This window comes from Acomys minous, assembly GCF_964271855.1.
Source record: "Acomys minous genome assembly, chromosome: 9".
NCBI lineage: Eukaryota > Metazoa > Chordata > Mammalia > Rodentia > Muridae > Acomys > Acomys minous.
This window is the reverse complement of record NC_140490.1, coordinates 76,688,747-76,708,466: the sequence shown is the minus strand read 5'-3', so window position 1 is coordinate 76,708,466 and position 19,720 is coordinate 76,688,747. Positions and strand designations below refer to the sequence as shown.

The following is a 19,720-nucleotide window of genomic DNA, read 5'->3' as shown; positions in this document are numbered from 1 at the left end:
CTGTTTATGGTGTCTTTAGGTAGTGGGGCCTAGCTTGCTATGGATGCCAGGACCCTGGGCTCAAACTGGATGACTCTGGTTAATAATGCTGGTCTTCTTTTTCCATTAGCTAAAATAGCCCCAACCAAGAAAGCAAAAAGCAATTATTGTAACAGAAACTGGGCAAATATGAAAAAGAGAGAGAGAGAGAGAAAAAAAAGATGTGTAGTATAACCATGTACTGCTGATCAATTGCCATGCTGACCAAGGCCAGTGCTTTTGGGCAAATTGGAGGAGTGGTCCACAGAGCTATGAGAGTGTACCAGGAGGAAAACCCATGTTCTTCAACTAATATCCACATCTGTCACTGATCTCTAATGTGTTCTAGGAAGTCAATATACTTGCTACCAAATGCTGTTGATAAAGTGTGTCTGCCATCATTTGATTTTTATATCATTTGATGCTGCTAAGACCAGGAAACTAACTCACATCAACCAGTTCTGGTCATTAGTCAAAACAAACAGAAGCACACATACAGGTAGGTAGCTGCTCATGTCCTGCTGGCTGTATTTCACACGCTTAGACAACTGCCTGAATGCCTACAAACGTTGTCCAGGCTACCCTTCTTGGGACTGGTCCCTCCACCATGTGGGAAGACCTGTGTCCAGTTACCATGGTATTCCTATTCTCACTGATCTGGTTTGCAGTCTAACCTTCTCTCCTATTGCTGGGACCTGCCATGGGGGACTCCGGACCTTCAGTAGTTCTTGCTGCATTCCCACCAGGGGCAGCCAGTTCTTCCTGCCAAGGTCCAGCCCCATTTGTAGACTCGGGATCTAGCTCTGGGCTTTGCACCGAGTCAGGGACTGACTCGAATGCGCTGTTTTCCTCCTCTTCATCCTCCTGTGAAGAGAAGACCGTGCTCTCGGAGATCTTGGCGCTGTCCACAGAGGAGAAGCGCGTGTGACTGGCAAACCGATTGTTGCCATTGTAGCAGGAGCTGCTGTAGCAGGAGCTACTGTAGCAGGAGCTGCTGTAGCAGGATGTGCTATAGCACGAGGGGCTGCAGCACGAGGCATCACAGCCCTCGCAACTGTGGTCCGCCCCCTGCTGGGGGCTGGAGTCACTCTCACTCCCAGGGCTGGGGTGCGCGTCACCATCCTGGCTAGCGCCAGTGCTTTTGGGCAAACTGGAGAAATGGCCTCCAGAATCGTCAGAGGGCGCCATGCATAGAGTAGCCCCCTCATTCTCTCCGTCCTCCACAGACTGTGGGTCAGCAGCTATTGTGTCCACCTCGCTGAGTCCATCTTTTTCAGAGGACTCCTTGAGGGTGGGTTCCTCCTCCAAGCCATCCTCTTCCTCCTCTGTGGTGCTTCCTCTCTGGGCCGATGGCATGCTGTGCAGCAGGGTGTGGATGCGGATGTAGTGTGTCCTCGGGGTCTCAGGGTCTCCACAGGCAGATGCAATCACGGTCTCAAGCTCAGATACAGGTAGGGAACATGGTCTGCTTTTTTTTTTCACTGAGGCCCTCAGCTGCAGTCCAGGCTCTCCCTGCTCCAGAGTAGAAATACCGTCATCTTCCTCCCGCCCCTCATCTTGGCCTTTCTCCTGCATCTCCTCCTCGCCGACTCCATTTTCTGGCACAGTTTCCTCTTCTTCCTTGCTGCCGAGAGCTGCACTCTCTTCTGGCAACAGCGATGGTGTCACATCCTCGTGCAGGTGAAGTCCCTCTGCCACTTCTTCTGCACTCAGAACGGGTTGAGTGTCATGCCGTTCTGGGTCTTGAAGCTCTCCAGCCTCTTCCGGCCCTTCAGAGAACTCGCCACCATCTCCGGCCTCCATAGTACCTGCAGCATCCTCAACTGGCTCACCATGCTCCTGAGTTTGGTTTTCCGAGCTGTTCACTCCATTCCCTTCACTTGGCGACTCTGGCTTCAAGATCTCACAGTGTTCTGGAGCATCTCCAGGAGGTTCTCCACTGCTGCTTTCTAGCACACTGTTCGTGACACTGGCCTGAATTTCTGCTGACTCAGGCTCAGCACTCAGCGAGATCTCCTCATCATCTGCGGGCAAGAAGAAAGCTATGTCATTCTTTCCAGAAGAGCAATGGGAGCTGGTGTTCTGTGTAGACATATATAAAACATGGCAGAGGGTCGCTAGTATAGGATACTGGATATGAGCGGATGAGGGCTTCTCACTCTCTAGATCACCATTGAAAATTCTGTAATAAGTGCTCTTTATGTTAATGACACTTTCATCAGGGCTGCTATTTTAAAATTCTCTCTCAAGGGACTGCTAAGGAAAAAAAAAATTAATGTCCCAAACCTAGTTTTATCCTACCTCAGAGGTCAACAATGTTTGTTACATGCAGTGACTTTCAGAGCTGAAGATGGCAGTAGTGTTTATAATTCCTTAACAAGTTAATTGCACCTGTTTTAAGCCTTCCCTATGGGTCATCCTGCAAGATGATGGGATGGCTAAGCCAGACTCTTAAGCTGCAACAGAGAAGCAAAGGGCTGTGTGTTGCACTGATAGTCACCTGCAGTAATCAGCAGTCAGAAAGGAAGGTTTCCAACCACACTGCCTTTTAAGGGGAAGCAAATACAGCTTAACTCTACCTTAGTTGGCCGGAAATATACTAAGTTGGTATTCTACTTTAGATCCACTAATGCAATTTCCCTTGAAGAAAACCATCTCTCTGCTAAAACAAAAAGCTGTCTTCATGCATACCCTGAAAAATCAGTCTTAGAATGTAGCCAAAGGCTGACTTTGACAGGAGAAAACACAGTATTTTCTTACAACCTAGTTGTATAGTGGAGCTTAGTGACTGGGTGGAGTTAAACTTTAGGCTCTAAGCTCTCAGATGCTTTGTTAGTTTTAACAGTAATGCAAATATTTGGTTCAAGAGGGCTTAACATTTCTCAGCATGGTTTATATTTAGTATGAGTGCTGCGGGAGAGGAGAAAAAGTAGAATTATGGGGCATCATCTCATTGCTGTTATTTGGAAATGTGGTTTGGTACGAAAAACTGAACATAGGATGCTTCTGAAAATTCCTGTTCGTAGTCTTTGTTACGACTGTAGTTCTTCAACAGTGAGTCATTCTTTAGGTCATGGCCAACTGGTAGCTAGTTAGTAGGTAGAAGGACATGTTTCACATTTTTCACTCATTCATTTGCATTCATTCATCTAACAGCCTTTGGGTACCTCCTATGTGAGGTTCTGGCAGTAAAATAATAAGGCACAGTTTCGTCTCCCGTCATTGACCTCTGTTCTACTGTGCAACCATCTATCTTTGGGCGACCTGGGTGAAGAGGAATCTTCTAATCAAGGAGCTGGCAAACCTGCCTTCTAAAATAGATCGCTGGCCTCTGGGCCTCAGATGGAGAGGACAGAGAACTGCAAAGCCCACGGCACACTTGGAGAGAGCTGTGGTTCTTTGTGTTTCAGAGAAAAGAGCTGCACTAGGATGCCAGCCTCAAACAAGACACGCGGATCATGCTGAAAGTACCTGCGTGGATGGAGGATGTGATCTCAAATCGGAACTGCAGCTGTCCACTCACATGGTCAGTTGGAAGCCTGCGGCCAAGTGTGTAGCTGACCACCCTATCCCTAGAAGGAAATAAGCACCATCACAGATTTTGTAATACGCTCTCTTGCTTATGACCACATAGTGTGCTTTCTATACCAGCTGGGGCAGGAAAGCTCCGAGGAGCCATTATAGCAGAAGTGACAGTCTGTCTGGGACATATGCTCCCGCCTCAAGGCACACATGTAGGGCCAATAAGGAAGTTCTTATTAAACCTTCTGACTCAAGGGTTAGAAAACCACAGCTCACATTTAGTCATCACTTTTAAAATTGGGTATGTCCCTGGGCTTTATTTTTAAATGTTTGGGAGAAAACACTTAGAAAAGAATATATTATGTGAAATTCAAATTTAAGTGTCCATCAACACTTTTTATTGGAACACAGCACGCTTATTAGCTTACACACTGCTTATGGCTATTTTTTTTTTGGCCACAGTGGAAGAACTGAACAGTTTAGACAGAGACTGTGTGGTCATTACTCCTTTTACAGACTAAGTTTGATAATCTGTGTTGTACAGAAGGTGAGGGGGACAAAAAAAAATTGTAAATGTTTCTGTGTGATCTTCCTGTGGATATTGTCATTTCCAGACATGACCCTGGAAACAGATGTGTTGGAATATGTTGGGTGTGGGGGAGAGTGTATGTAATGTATAAGAACAGATGCCGTAATAGTTCCTGGAGAACTTGTGTCGGGCTATGGAACACCACCTGCTACACAGTGGAGCAAAAGCAAGACTTGTGACCTGTATTCACTGGCCTCTGAATCCCAGTGACACCAAGCGGAGAGACACTTATTAACTATTCTGGGTTCTGGTGCCATACCCACTCAAAGTAATTTTTAAATTAATGAAAATAATTTACCCATGCAGGAATGAATCTGGGTTGTAATGATATATTTTCACTGGCAATACAGTTTTACAAAATAATTGCCTGCTACCTTGGCTGAGTTAGGGAAAGAACTTTTTTTGGGATATCTAGATCCAAACAAAGGCACCATAGCCAACTGTTTACTTGATAGTCATTCCATTAGTTCATTTGTGATATTCAAATGAAAACAAAAGTCATTGCCTGTCATTATTAAAAGAGTTCTTAGGAAAAGCTGACACTATGAAACAAATAATATGGTCGAATGATCCATTAATTTAATATTTTTTCTTGATAAAGCATGGTGTAGTGTCTATTCTCAGACTTCGGTAATTAAAACATTATATGGAGATATAATATGATGAACCACAAAGCCCTATCAATTTAGAAAGGGAAAATATTAACCAATATTTTGAAGTATGCCCACTATGATCGTAAGAAATACTTTCTGAATCTAATACTGAATTGTAACGAGAGCTAAAGAAGACCATATAGTGATATGGAAATTAAGTTCATGCATAAGTTCAAACATAAGTTAATATGTTTTGCACTCACTTTCTAAGATTTCCTTTCTTTGCTTTCAACTACCCAATAAACAAATAGTTTATGAGTCCCATGTAAATAATGCTGAAGTTGACCTTTGAATGCTATGTGCTAAAGTCCCTATGTACCCCACAGGACCTGCCTTTAACAGCTTACAACTAGCTAGAGGCTAAGGAAAGACCAGCAAACAATGATTTAGGTGTCAGTGACACTTCTAATGTGTCAGAGTTGTTTAGAGGCCAAAGACTGCTGCTTTATGGTGGCCATAGCCCAGGAGTTTGCTCCTATTTACGTTGGACATGTCCATGATGGGCAGCACTACAGAAATGGTCTCTGCAGGCGATGGATGCTGCAACCCTTGAAAAAGGAGGTGGAGCAGCAGGAGGAAGTGGAAGAGTAGGAGGCAGAGAACTTCCAAACCCAATAGGGTGTGCCATTCCATCAGGGGGAGAAATCCCACCAAGGCTCAGTGTTGCTCGCACTCAGTTATGCTGCCCTGTCCTCCAAGTTGCAAAAAAAAAAAAAATCAAACTAACCTTGCTCAGGTTAGAGGAGATGCCCTTCTAACTCAATTGCTTTTTTTTTTCCTGCCTGGGTATACATCCTTCCACAGTATGGTATGGATTGCAGGACAATACTGAAAAAAAATACTTGGCATAGCAAGGTGTAGGAGTCTTCTCTGTGGCTACAGTGAGCCAGAGGGTTTATCCCAGCAGGGAGTGACTGAGTATCTGTTAGGCAGCTGAGTGTGCCCTGCATGAGTACTGACACTCACAAACCCCTCCGTGTCCTCTGCCCACATCTGGTGGAGCAATGTGAGAACAGGAGAGGAACGAAGTGTGCTGCAATTGCAAACTAGACAGCCGGTTGCAGGAAGCCTCTCGGGAAGGAATTATACTTGGTCTTTGGAGAGATTCAAGTATGAGTTTAACTTTGATTTATCCCTCCCAGGTTTCACTTTCTTATAAGGAGAAGAGATAATGTTTACGCTTTGTAGAAGTGTTCTGAAAACCAAATGAAAAAACGAAGGTCACAAGAAACACCATTCCCTTGTAAGTTCCCACTATATGCCAGTGATGTTAGGCAATTTACGCTGGGGTGTTTGTTCAGCTCTCATAAACATGAATGGAGGAGTGGAAACATTGACATGTGGCAGTAGCTCCATGGATGTCAACTTCCTTTAGTTTGAGAATTAATAGAATCTTTATGTGCACTCAGCTACACATATGCTGTCAGGTACTAAGCAAATCCCTCATAGAACTTCAAATTAAAAATACCCAAAGTCTTCTTAATATTTCTCATTCCCTGGGTATCACTCTATGGGTCATATTATTTTAATGATATGCTTATAACTAAAGACCTATGTTACTATTTTCAAGTGCAGTGTGGTTATCTAAGTAAATACACATTATACAAAGAGAAGATCTGATCATGGTTCATTTTAATAAAATCCATGAGTGAATATGAATGCAAAATATTTAAAACAAAAAAGCATATTCTCATATACAATTGACTTTCACAACCAATGTAATTGCTGTCATGCCATGAGAATGCATGCTTTCAAATTTTCGTCTAGAATTTTCCATAAGTAGCATATTTTGAGAAATTCTACCCAAAAAATATAGCATTTTGTCTGGTATGGAAATGCAGTATGTGGGTAAGCCCCACATACAAGACAGGTGAAGGAATGAAATACTTTCCACAGCAATGGCAAGCTTTAAATTTCTATTTATACAGGAAAATGTGTATTTTTTCAATATTGTCTATATTCTTTAATATGTATTATACAAACTACACATGAATAAGAAGAAGGGGAAGAATTTAACTGAATACCATGGCTCAGGAAATAATACTGATGGGAGAAGCCCAGGAACTGGTAACCATTTTAGTTTGTCTTTCTATAAGACTTTATAATGGCAGCTTACAAGCCTTCCTGGGCGTGGCCTATAAGCAGAAGCACAGCCATCCCAGTCACAGTTTACCCTATGGCGTGTCTCTCCAGCAGCCTCTGAACAGGCATTGACAGCTTTCCCAAGAAACGCTTGATGATGGGACGGCTCTTGGCAAACTTGTCCTTCACTTCAATTTCCAGCACATCAGTTGGCAAAGACACGAAACTGAAATGCTGCAATGAGAAACCATATCGCATTAGCCGACTGAGAGGCGTTTGGTGGTTGGAAGTTCCTAGTCCCCGTGCTGTGGTCTTAGGAGCTCTGTGAGACTGCTTATTGATAAATGAGGAGTGATGATTACATATTCCCTTAGTTAAAAACAGCACAACTCTAAGGCTCAGAACATTGCAGAAAAGGGAGTGGGAAGTGTGTAAGAGTGTTGGAAGGGAGGATAAAAGGGTGTGAAATATTGACCTCTAGACTTGATATCATTACCTCATCACAATAGTGGTTACCTTCACCAGACCAACACAAAACTGGCTATATCAACAATCAGTCATGTAAGAGGTAGGGACTTGAGGACTATGCTCTTTACTGCTGAACTTTGGTTATTGGTGGATTCTGAGAAAGGGAGGGCCATTGTCTTCCACTGTATATCCCCTGCTCCACACAGGCTCCAAGGAACAGCTCCCAGGGTCACAACATGGCCCTTGTTAAAACCGGCCCTTGTTAAAACAAATTCAATAGGCATGAAAGGAGGAGAGCTTTGTGTACATAGAACATGTATGGAGTGGTATAAAATCAACTTTTGTTTAGATTAAAAAGTAGTTATCTTTGACTTTCAAATAAACTCAGCACAAATAAAAGAAAAAGCACTTATCAAGGCCTCACGCATTTGATTAAAATTATTAGAAATGGGAAAGAACAGTGAGAGAGGCTTGCCTTGAGGGGGAGGAAAACACAGAAGGAGATTTAAGGAGAGAAAGGAGGGATAATTAACACTAAAGACACTTGAAAATATGTAAGATTCCTATTGTTTTATTTTTACATAATATTACATGTTTTTTATTTTACTGCTTTTGCAACTTTCATATATAAATTCTGTGTTAACACCATTTCTCATCTCTACTCCCACCAACTCCTCTAAAGCCCCCCAAACTCCTCATTAATTTCATGGTCTAGTGTTCTTTAATACATACACACATACACAAATAATTATATATAGCTAATATATAATTAACAGTTTAATTATTCTATAACATTATACACACACATGTAAATTGAAGCTACACCATTTGGGGTGACAATACTCTTCCACAAATCCATAGACTATATAATAAAAACACTAATGTTAGACACAGAATCCGTATTTTGAGTTATTAATCCAAGGAATCCAAAGACCTCATCCAAACAATACTGGCTATTGCATTGGTCTTAGTTGTCTGAAGACACCACATACTCAGACTCAAGACTTGGGAGAATATAGCTGGAACTGACCTGGATGCTTCTTCCCTCAGGATTAGCTCTCACAGTACCAGAAGGAGCTATGTATGTTGCCAAATGTGGAAAGCAATCCATAGCCCTACTCAGCTATAATATCAATGCACCACAAAGATAACTTGAATGGAAAGATATTCCAAAAGTGCAATAGTGGCACTTACATCCTGGTAGTAACCAACAACCACCTAACTGAACTTAAGACCCTTTGATTAGGAAGGAATTCACACCTGGTTCTGAAAACCTAGCTAACTACTAGTGTCTGGTGAGGTGTGGCACTTCTTCCTCCTCCTGCTATTTTCCTAAGCCAGCGTGCTCTTTAAGTGCAGTCTAAATACCGATCCTTGTACACACAGGTAAGTATTCCTCCCAGACATCATCAAAGAAGCTTTTTTCTGTAGTAGACAGAGAGCATTTCAGAAAGCCAAAATTGGTCAAAATGCAGAAAGCAACTGACCATAGGGTGTACAGGTCCAACCAATATATCTACAATATAGCCTCTAGATATTCAGGCTCAGGTAACATGGGTGAAGAGGGGCTGAAAGATGTTTTAAGAGGTTTCTATATGTTATAGGGAAGCTGCTACTGTGAAATTTCAAAAATATGGTTGCCAAAAATAAAATAAAATCAAACAAAACAAAACAAAAAATCCCAAATCCAACAAAACAAAAAAAGGGAAAAAAACAAACAAACAACTGTCCCAACAACCTGGAGAAATGACACTACCAATTTACATGCTAAAGTGGATGGCAGAAATCTTATAAGGCTCCACACCTAGATAAAGAGATATAGTCAATAAGACTGAAGAGTTCAAGAAAATGATCTATCATGCATGTGGACCATATCATTTGAGTGACTCTAAGTCTTAAGTACTGTTGATTAAAAAGTAAAAGTAGAGCCGTGCATGTCTTTAATCCCAGCACTTGGGAGGCAGAGGGAGGAGGATCACTGTGAGTTCAAGGCCAGCCTGGTCTACAAAGTCCAGGACAGCCAAGACAGAGAGACCCTGTCTCAAAAAAAAAAAAAAAAAAAAGGTAAAAGTAGGCACCACAGATTATAGATACTTCAAAGCCAATTGGAGATAACCATATAATCAAAGTATAAATGATCCCGATTCATCAGAAATTCTATCTCTAACACAGACACAAAACACAAGCTTTACATTTTGCCAGCATGGCCCAATGAAACAAAACTAGTCAATTACAAACAAATTAGCATAGACAACTCTGCCTGCCTTGAAAAAAAAATCACGTCCCCCCATCCACACTAGCGTGTCTATCGTTGTCCGTGTTCATCTCATGTTTAGGCAGTCATGTTGGTGAGACTTTATAGGTACAGCTTCTACAGTTCCTATGAGCAACAGCCTCATACCACACTCACTGATCCTCTGGGTCACGGTCTTTGAGCCTCAGAATTGGGGATTGTCTTGTAGATACATCAGGTGGGGCTGGGCTACACAGCCCAGCGTTTTGATCAGCTGTGGTTTTCTATACCCGTCTCTGTTGCACTATGGGAGGAGGGTTGGAGAGAGAAGTAGTGTAATAATTTTATAATCTCAAAAGATAAAAAATATTTTTAAATGATAATATGTCAGCCAGTCATGGAAACATTTCAGAATACTTCTTCGTTTATGCTTTATGAATTGGGCTGCAGCTACGGAGTTTAATTTACCATTTAAACTGAAGTCTTCCATAGTGCAATGTATACTTCTATATGGCAAATAAACTTTATTTTTTTCTTAAAATCGATATGATTTTGTTTTGATATCATATAACATAGAGAAAATAATGGAGCCAATATTGTCTTGATGTAGCTAAGAGATTAGAGTGAAGGCAATACTATAATCCAAAAAGGTAAAATGGCTGTGGGGAATTTCAGAGACATTCTATGCTGGCTGTTTTTTTGTCAATTTCAAACAAGTTAAAGTCATGTGAGAGGTAGCAACATAGATTGAGACAATGCTTCTATAAGACTGGGATATAGGAAGGCCTGTAGGGTAGTTTCTTAAGTAGTGATTGATGTGAAAGGTCTCAGCCCATTGTGCGTGGTGCCATCCCTAGGCTGGTGGTCCTGGGTTCTATAAGAAAGAAGTCTGAGCAAGCCATGGGGAGCAAGCCAGCAGGCAGCACGCCTCCATGGCCTGTTTCAGTTCCCGCTTCCATGTTCCAGCCTGGAGTTTCTGTTCTGACTTACTTAGGTGATGGATTGTGACCTGAGAGATGTAAGCTAGAATAAACCCTTGCCTCTCTGATTTGCTTTTGATGATAGTGTTTAATCATAGCAATAGAAACCTTAACATGATTGAGAAAGTATATTCTAAGGTGTTTATGGGTATAATAAAAAATGACTCTAGTCTGAGAAGGCAGAATACCTATATATTTATAACCACTCATAAATTTGTGAAAGTCAGAAAAAATTGTTTGTTTTTGTAAGCTCTAGTACTTAGTTCTTGGTGCTGGAGAAATGGCTCGGGGGCTAAGAGCATAACTGCTCTTTCAGAGGACCAGGGTTCAATTCCCAGCACCCACATGGTGGCTCACAACTGTGTGTAACTCCAGTTTCAGTGACTCTGACACCCTTACATAGACATTCATGCAGGTAAAATACCAATACATATAAAAATAAAAAATAAATCATCGAAAATATCTTAAAAATTAGTTCTTTGAGAACTCATAGAATGTATGTTGTTCACAGACATTCCTTTTCCCCTGCTACTGTCAGATCCACTTCCTCCCCTAATTTTGTATCTTCTGTTTTGCAACATACCAAGTCCAGTTTGCGTGTCCAATGTAGTCTACGACAGGTGGCCCTCCACAGGAGCGTAGCTACATTGCCACAGAATACACCCTTAAGGAGAACTGATTATGTCTCCAGCAGCAATCAGTACAACATGGCTTCTCGTACAGGAGCTGAAGTTCATCCCCACCTCTTGGTTTTGATCTGGCTTGATCTTGCACAGTTCTCGTGTATACTATGGGTTCATATGCACAGATGCTTTGCACATATATCTGGAAAACACTGTTCCTTATACTCACCCATTGCCTCTTGCTCTCCTGCTCCTTCTGCCTCCTCTTCCACAAGACCCTGAGCCTTGGGGAGAGGCGTATGATGTAGATGTGCTCTTGGGGGCTGAGAATTCCACAGCCTCGTTCTCTGTGCCCTGGCCTCATGTGGGTCTCTGTGCAATTCACCCTGTACTACAAATAGAAGCTCCTCTGAGGAGGCTGAAAATGCGCTAATCTGCAGGAACAAGGGCACGCCATTAAGATTTGGTGCAACACTATATTCATTTAGGAGAAGGATAGCCTCAGCTTCTTCCCTAGGGGCTCTGATTAGCCTGATAGCTGTGCCTGGGAAGAGCTTCATCTTGTGGAGTAGGACTTAAGTTCAATCAGAAAGTTGCGGGTTACTCCCATTATTTTTATGTCACCATTGCTCCAGTGAGTTTGTCTGGTTAATCTAGCCACTGTTTTAGCTCACAGGGTTCAGCTGGGTGAGAGTGATGTTTACCTTTCATGTCTAGCAGTGTACATATCACTTCCAGAACTACGAAAGCCAGGCAGTAGGGAGGAAGCTTTCAGACCAGTGCCAGCTTAATTTCTCTATGATCTGTGACTGAGGCATATGTTGTCCAGCAATAGCATCTTACCCTCAGCTTCTGTGAGGTAACCAATAGCGATGCCGAGAGCCTGTGAAGCTCGGGCATCTACAGACCCCACTGGCCAACAACTCCAAAAGAGCTAACCCATTCTGGCACTGGGTTTTTAGTTGTTAGCCTACATCTGCATCTGTTTCAAGCCTTTTGAAGAACCTCCACACTGATTCTTATAGTGAACATACCAGTTTGCACTCTTACCAACAGTGAGTAAATTTTTCTTTTTATTCCATTGATGATAGCATTTTTTGGGGGGTCATTTGATCTTAACCATTATGACTGAGGTAAAGTGAGGGGTAGTTTTAATCTTCATTTCTCTGATGGCTAAGGATGTTGACATTTTAAAAATGTTTCTTAGTTATTTGTATTTCATCTTTTGAGAACTCTCTTTCTTTAGCTCTTTGCTCCATTTTTGAATTAGGTTGTTTGGTTGGTTATTTTTTCTTTTTCTCTTTTTGCATATTCTAGATGCTAACCATCTGTGAGATATAGCCCCAGTAAAGATGTTTTCCATTTTGCAGGCTGCCTCCTTATTCAAATTATTTTGTCTTTTTCTGTCCAGAAGCTTTTTTAGTTTCATGATGTCTTTCTGTCTGAGATATTTATGTATATGTATACATATATATATTATGCATTTGCATGAATAAATTTTTATTGGGTACACTGAGAAAGGGCAAATGGCCTGTACAGTAAAATAAAATACCACCTGCAGCTTATAGCAATGAGTAGCATAGAATAAGGGGACTGGATGCATTTTTATGTCGGGACTAAGTTTCTTCACATGTAAACCCAGACATGTAAACCACGCGATTAGACAGGGCAGTCGATGTGGTATCATGCTAGTGTAGCTTGGCCACGTCATGATTTCCAAATAGGTCTGGGCTTCGTGCCAAGACCACTAACCTTGTGATGATCAGACAGACAGACAGACGACAGACAGACAGTGAAAAAGTCCAACAACACTTGTCGAAGATACATCTTTTCTTCTATGTATATTATTAGTCTCTTTAAAAAAAAAACAGTTGGCAACTAGGCATGGTGGCACATGCCTGCAACCCCAGAACTCAGGCAGAGGCAGAGATAGGTTCATCTCTGTGAGTTTGAGGCCAGCTTGGTCTACAAAGCAAGTCCAGGACACCCAGGGCTACACACAGGAATGCTGTCTCAAGAAGTCAGATGGCTAGCCGGGCGTGGTGGCGCACACCTGTAATTCCAGCACTTGGGAGGCAGAGGCAGGCGGATCGCTGTGAGTTCAAGGCCAGCCTGGTCTACAAAGTGACTCCAGGACAGCCAAAGCTAACACAGAGAGACCTTGTCTCAAAAAAAAAAAAAAAAAAAAAAAAAAAAAAAAAAAAAAGAAGCCAGATGGCTTATATATGTGAATTGCACGGGTTCTGTAGCTTGCTTTTAGTAGGATGGAGAGTGTCAGTCCTACACTCAGGAGCATGAGAAGTCATTTCAATTTCCACTATCATCTTTTATCTAATTTTTTCAGTATCTCAATGCATTCATTGTACAAGCCTTCCAGTTACTTCATTAGATTTAGTCCCATATATTTTACTTTTCTTGAGGCTATTGTAAATGGTATTATTTCCTTGATTTTTTCCCTCAGGGTATTTATCACTTGTATATAAAAATACAACTGATATTTGTGTTAAGTTTGTAGCCTTCTTTTGATGAAAGGCTTTATCAGCTGTAGAAGGTTTCTGGTGGAGTCTTCATAATTTTTCATGTGTAGAATACTATTATCTGCCCACAATGATGCTTTCACTTCTTTCCCATTTGTACCCCTTCTTTTTCACTCATCTTATTTCTCTAGCTGGCAACAGAGAATTCAATATAGTTCTATATTGAATGGGAGTGGGCTGTAGTCATCCTTGTGTTGCTTCTGATTTTACTGGTTAAGTCTTGAGCTTTTTCCCCCATTTAACATGATTTTGGCTATGAGCTTGTAGTATATTGACATATGCTGAGATATGTTCCCTTATGCCCAGGTAGTCCCTTATTTTTTATCATGAAGAGATACTGGATTTTTATCAAAGGCCGTTTGTTTGTTTCTTTTTAAGATTTATTTATTCATTATATATACAGTGCTCTGTCTGTGTGTACACCTGCAGGCCAGAAGTGGGCATCAAGTCACATTATAGTTGGTTGTGAGCCACCATGTGGTTGCTGGGAATTGAATCATGACCTCTGGAAGAACAGTCAGTGCTCTTAACCTCTGAGTCATCTCTCCAGCCCCCAATGGTCTTTTCTTTACCTAAAGAGATGATCAAGTATTTTCTATCATTTAGTCCCTTTATATTGTGAATTATATATATTAATTTATGTATGTTGAAACATCCCTGTGTCTTTGTGATGAAGCTGGCTTGACCATGGTGGATAATATTATTTTTGTGTTTCTTGTTTTGCAAGTATTTTATTGAGAGGTTTTGCACCTGTGTTATGCAGAGATATTGGCCTAAATTTTTTTTTTTTGGTTGGGTCTTCGTCTGGTTTTGGGATAGGGTAATCCTAGCTTCATAAAAAGGATTTGGAATGTTCCTTTTACGTTTGTGGACTATTTTGAGGAACACTGGTGTTAGTTCTTTGGAAATCTGTTACAATGCTGTGCTAAATCCATCTGGGCCTGGGTTTCTTTCTAGTTGGAGGTATTTAAATTCCTCTTCCCATTTCGTTAGAATTATTTACTTCATCACGATTTAATTTTGGTAGGATCATATATCTAGAAATTCATCTATTTCTTTTATAATTTCCAGTTTGCTGGAATATAGATTTTAAAAATGTATCCCTATGATTCTGTGTGCTTCCTCAGTATGAGTGGTAATGTTTCCCTACATCTTTCAATGTTATTCATTTGGGTCTTTCCCCCCATTTTGAGTAATTTGGCTATTTTTTTTTAATCTTGAGTTTTTAAAGAATCAACTTTCCATTTTACTGTTTAAAATTTTTTATTTACTTATATACTTTAGTCACCTCTTGCAGTTCTCTTTTTTTGGTGTTCTTGTCTTTCTAAGGCCTTCAGGTGTGTCATTGATCTATTAACTTAAAAGCTCTCAACTTTTTAATAGAGGTGTACAGTGATGCAGCCCTTTTTCTGTACTGTGTCCCATAAATTTTGATATGTTGTGTTTTCTTTTTAATTCATTTCAAAGAATTTTTAAACTTCATTCTTTATTTCCTCTTTCAACAATTGTCAATGAATACTGTGTTGCTTAGTTTTCACAAGACTGAATACTATCTGTGGTTTCTAGTACTACTGATATTCAACTTTATTGTAGCTAGATAGCATTCAGGATGTGAATTTTTCTATATTTGTTGAGACTTTATTTTTTTTATTGTAATAAGTAATATCTTTTGAAGAAAGTTCCCTGGGCATCTAAGAAGAATGTGTGTTATTTAGTGTTTCAGTGGAACATTCTATAGAAGTCTGTTAGGCCCATTTGGCTTATGATGTTAATTAACTCCAGAGTTTCTCTGTTTAGTTCCCCTAGATAACCTGTCTTATAGGTGAGAGTGAGACAATTAAATCACCCACCAGGCCTGTGTTGACATCAGTCTGTGGTTTAAAATCTGCGAGTATATTCTTTTATGAAATCAGACATTCCCATGATTGGTGCATAATGCTTAGGGTTATAATAGTCTATTGGTGGATTTTGCCTTTAATGAGTGTGCTGGCTAGTTTATGTCAGTTTGACATGGAGTAGAGTCATTTGGGAGGAGGGAATCTCAACTGAGAAAATGCTCCTACCTGATTGGCCCATGGACAAGCCTGAAGAATAACAGTGAACTCTCCTGGGATAGCTGTCCTAAGTGCTGTAAGAAGGCAGTCTGAAAACTGGTGCAGCCACCATGCAAATCAGTGTGGAAAATTCTCAAAAAAAAAAAAGATAAAAATAAATCTACCATATTACCCAACTATACCACTCCTTGGCTTATGCCCAAAGGACTGGGCATCCTAGTCCATAGATACTTTTCGGCTATGTTCATTGATGCTCTATTCACAATAGCTAGGGAATGGAAGCACGCTGAAGGGTTTCAGTGGATAATGAAAATGTGGTATTTATATACTCTGGAATACTGTTGAGCTATAAAGGAAAATGAAATTATGAACTTTGCAGGTAAATGGACAGAACTCCAATAGGTCATATTGAGTGAGGCAACCCAGACCGAGGAAGACAAAAGCCATGTGTTTTTCCTCATTGGGGGCTCCTAGCTCCAAAGTTTTACATGTGAGTGCATATTCTACAGTACCTGCAAAAAACCAAGAAAGCACTCTCCACCAGGGACTCTACATCCCTACAAGATTCACCTCGGATACAGAGTAGGGCAACAACAGCAACCACCAAAAAAATAATGGAACACCCACCCAACAAAGACAAAATCAGGTATCAGCACTAAGAAACACCTCAAACACTGTAACTCCAGGTGCCTAGGTTAGATTTCAGCACAAGAACACAAACATGAACAGCCGAGACACTACGCCTCCTTCAGAACCAAGTAACCCTATTGCAACAGGCTTTGAAAAATGCAATTTTGCTGAAGCACAAGAAAGAACTTCAAAATAGCAACTATGAATGTATTAAAAACATGAGTAAATGTCTTAATGAAGACCATGAAAAAAACAATTGAATTAAATAATGAAAACAATTCAAGATATGAAAGTAGAAGTTAACAAAGAAATATAATCACTAAAGAAACCCAAACTGAAGTAAAACCTGAAAAAAATTAGAATGACAATCAAAAACCTCAGAGGTAAACCTCACCAACAGAGTGCAAGACATGAAAGAAATAGTCTCAGGTGTTACAGACAAAGTAGGAGAAATGGATATCTCAGTAAAAGAAAAATATTAAACATAAAAAAAAAAATCCAGGAGCAAAAAACATCCAGAAAACCTGAGATGCTATGAAAAGACCAAACTTAGAAATAGTAGGGATAAAGAAAGGAGAAGAAACCCAGGTCAAAGAAAAATATATTTTACAAAATTATATAAGAAAATTTCTCCAGCCTTAAGTAGGAGGTGTCTATTAAGATAAGGAAGCATATAGAATAGCAAATAGACAGGACCAGAAAATAAATTCCCCATAATACACAGTAATCAAAACACTAAATGTACAGAATAAAGAAAGAACATCAAAATCTACAAGGAAAAATGATAAAGTAACATAAAATAAGTACCATTAGAGTAACACCTGACTTCTCAGTTGAAACTATGAAGGCCAGAGTGGCCTGGGTGGATGTTTTGCAAACCCTCATAGAAAGCAGAAACCAGCCTAGACTACTGTACCGAGGAAAACTATAAATGAGTAACCGAGAACGAAAACCATTCCATGATAAAAACTTAAGCAATTTGTACCTACAAATCCAACCTTACAGAAAGCACTAAAAGAAAAATCTTCAGTCTGAGGAGGTTAACCAAAGGACAGAAGGAATAAATTATCCCAGAACAGGAAATCAAGCTGGGGTGGAGCACCATAACAACAATAAAACAGCAATGACAACTGACAACTCTCAACATCAGTGCTCTCAATTCCCCAAGAAAAAGAGACTAACAGACTGGATTATAAAACAGGATCCATCTCTCTGCTTCATCCAAGAATCACACCTCATCATCAAAGACGGACATCACCTCAGGGAAAAAGGATAGGAAAAAAGGTATTTCAGACAAACAGACCCAAGAAGCAAGCAAGTGTAACCATTGAACTATCTGACAAAAAATACTTCAAATAGAAACTAATAAGACCATATAGGGACAGACACTACATACTCATCAATGGAAAAATCCACCTAGAAGATCTTGCAATTTTTCACATCTATTCAATAAACACAAATACCCAAGTTCAAAAGAGGAATATACTACAGCTAAAATCACATATTGCCCCTCACACTAAGAGTACATAACTTCAATATCCCATTCTCCTTGATAGAAAGATAATCCAGATGACAACTAAACAGAGATACGTGGGAGCTAAATGACATAATAAACTAAATGGATCTAAAAGATACTTACAGAACATTCCACTCAAACACAAAAAAATATATCTTCTCAGCAGCTCATAGAACTGTCTCTAAAACTGACCGCATACTTGACACAGAGCAAATCTTACCAGATACAAGAACATTGAAATAACATACTGAATCCTACCTGACCACCACAGATTAAAGCTAGATACCAACAACATCAGAAACAACAGAAATCTTACAAATTCAGGGAAACCAAATAACTCATTACTGAATTTAAAAAAATGGGCCAAAGCAGAATTCAAGAATGAAATTAATTTTTAGAATTTAACAACAATGAAAACATATCCAAAACCATGGGCTCTAACGAACAAGTTTGTAGTTCTATCTGCCTACATAATGAATTATGGAGACAACTAATATTGGTAAAAGTTAGTGATGCATCTGAAAGCTCTAGAAGAAAAAGAAGTAATAAGACCCAAACTGAGTACATGGCAAGAAATAATTAAACAGCTCTGAAATCAACAAAATAGAAACAACAACAAGGAGAAAAATGCAATGACTCAATGGAACCGAGAATTAGTTCTCTGGGAAAACCAATAAGATTAATAGTCCTTTAGCCAAATTAACTAAAAGAGAGAAGATGCAAATTAATAAAATTAGAAGTGAAAAGGGTATACCATAGCAGACACCAAGGAGATTCAGGACATACTTCAAAATCTGTATTCCAGAAAAACTGGAAAGCCTAAAGGAAATGGAAGAAATTCCTGATATATATCCTATTAAAGTTAAATCAAGCTGGGCAGTGGTGGCACACGCCTTTAATCCCGGCACTTGGGAGGCAGAGGTAGGCGGATCGCTGTGAGTTCGAGGCCAGCCTGGTCTATAAAGTGAGTCCAGGACAGTCAAGGCTACACAGAGAAACCCTGCCTCGAAAAACAACAAAACAAAACAAAACAAAACAAAACAAAACAAAAAGTTAAATCAAGATCAAGTAAGCAATTTAAACAGATGTATAACCTATAGACAAAAAGCAGTAATTAAAATCCCCCCAAAGCATAGGGCCAAACGGATTTAGTACAGAATTCTACTCAGACCTTCAAAGAAGAATTAACGCTAATATTCCTCAAAATATTCTACAACATAGAAAGTGAAGAGAAATTTCCTCATCCTTTATTATGAGGCCACTCTTACAATGATACAAAAACCACACAAAGACCCAACCCTCCCAAAACATAAATAAAGAAAGAAAATTATAGACCAATATTCCTCATGAATATAGATGCAAACACTCTCATAAAATACTTGCAAACTGAATCCCAGAGGACAACAAAAATATTACCCACCATGATCAAGTAGGCTTCATCCCAGAGATGCAGGGATGGTTCAAAATTCATAAATCAATAAATGTAATCCACCACATAAACAGACTGAAAGATAAAAAAAAAACCACATGATGATCTCATTAGATGCAGAAAAGGTCTTTATCAAAGTCCAACACCCCTCCATGATATAAGTCACAGAGATACTATATATACAAAGACATATCTCAACATAGTAAAAACAATTTACAGTAAGGCCACAGCCAACATCAGCCTAAACAGAAAGCAATGCAAAGTATTTCCACTAAAGTCAGGAACAAACAAGGCTGTATACTCTCTCCGTAGCTACTCACTATAGTACTTGAAGTCTTAGATAGAGCAATGAGACATCAGAAGGGGATACAAATAGGATGGGGGAG

The 19,720-nt window shown here is 40.0% G+C and overlaps 1 protein-coding gene across 6 annotated transcripts in view; it reads right to left on the bottom strand.

Annotated features, from left to right (window-relative positions):
* The window catches only part of HECW1 (HECT, C2 and WW domain containing E3 ubiquitin protein ligase 1), a 320,240-nt gene that overhangs the window by 94,950 nt on the left and 205,570 nt on the right, over positions 1 to 19,720 (bottom strand). For 4 of the 6 annotated variants that reach the window (XM_084794159.1, XM_084794158.1, XM_084794162.1 and 1 more), the window contains 3 exons: positions 6,956 to 7,098; positions 3,490 to 3,590; positions 693 to 2,042 (listed from right to left, as the gene is read on the bottom strand). In XM_084794159.1, the coding sequence (XP_084650285.1) occupies positions 693 to 2,042; positions 3,490 to 3,590; positions 6,956 to 7,098 (1,594 nt within the window). The remainder of the gene's footprint in view (positions 1 to 692; positions 2,043 to 3,489; positions 3,591 to 6,955; positions 7,099 to 19,720) is intronic. The other 2 variants (XM_084794161.1, XM_084794163.1) reach the window with 1 other exon arrangement.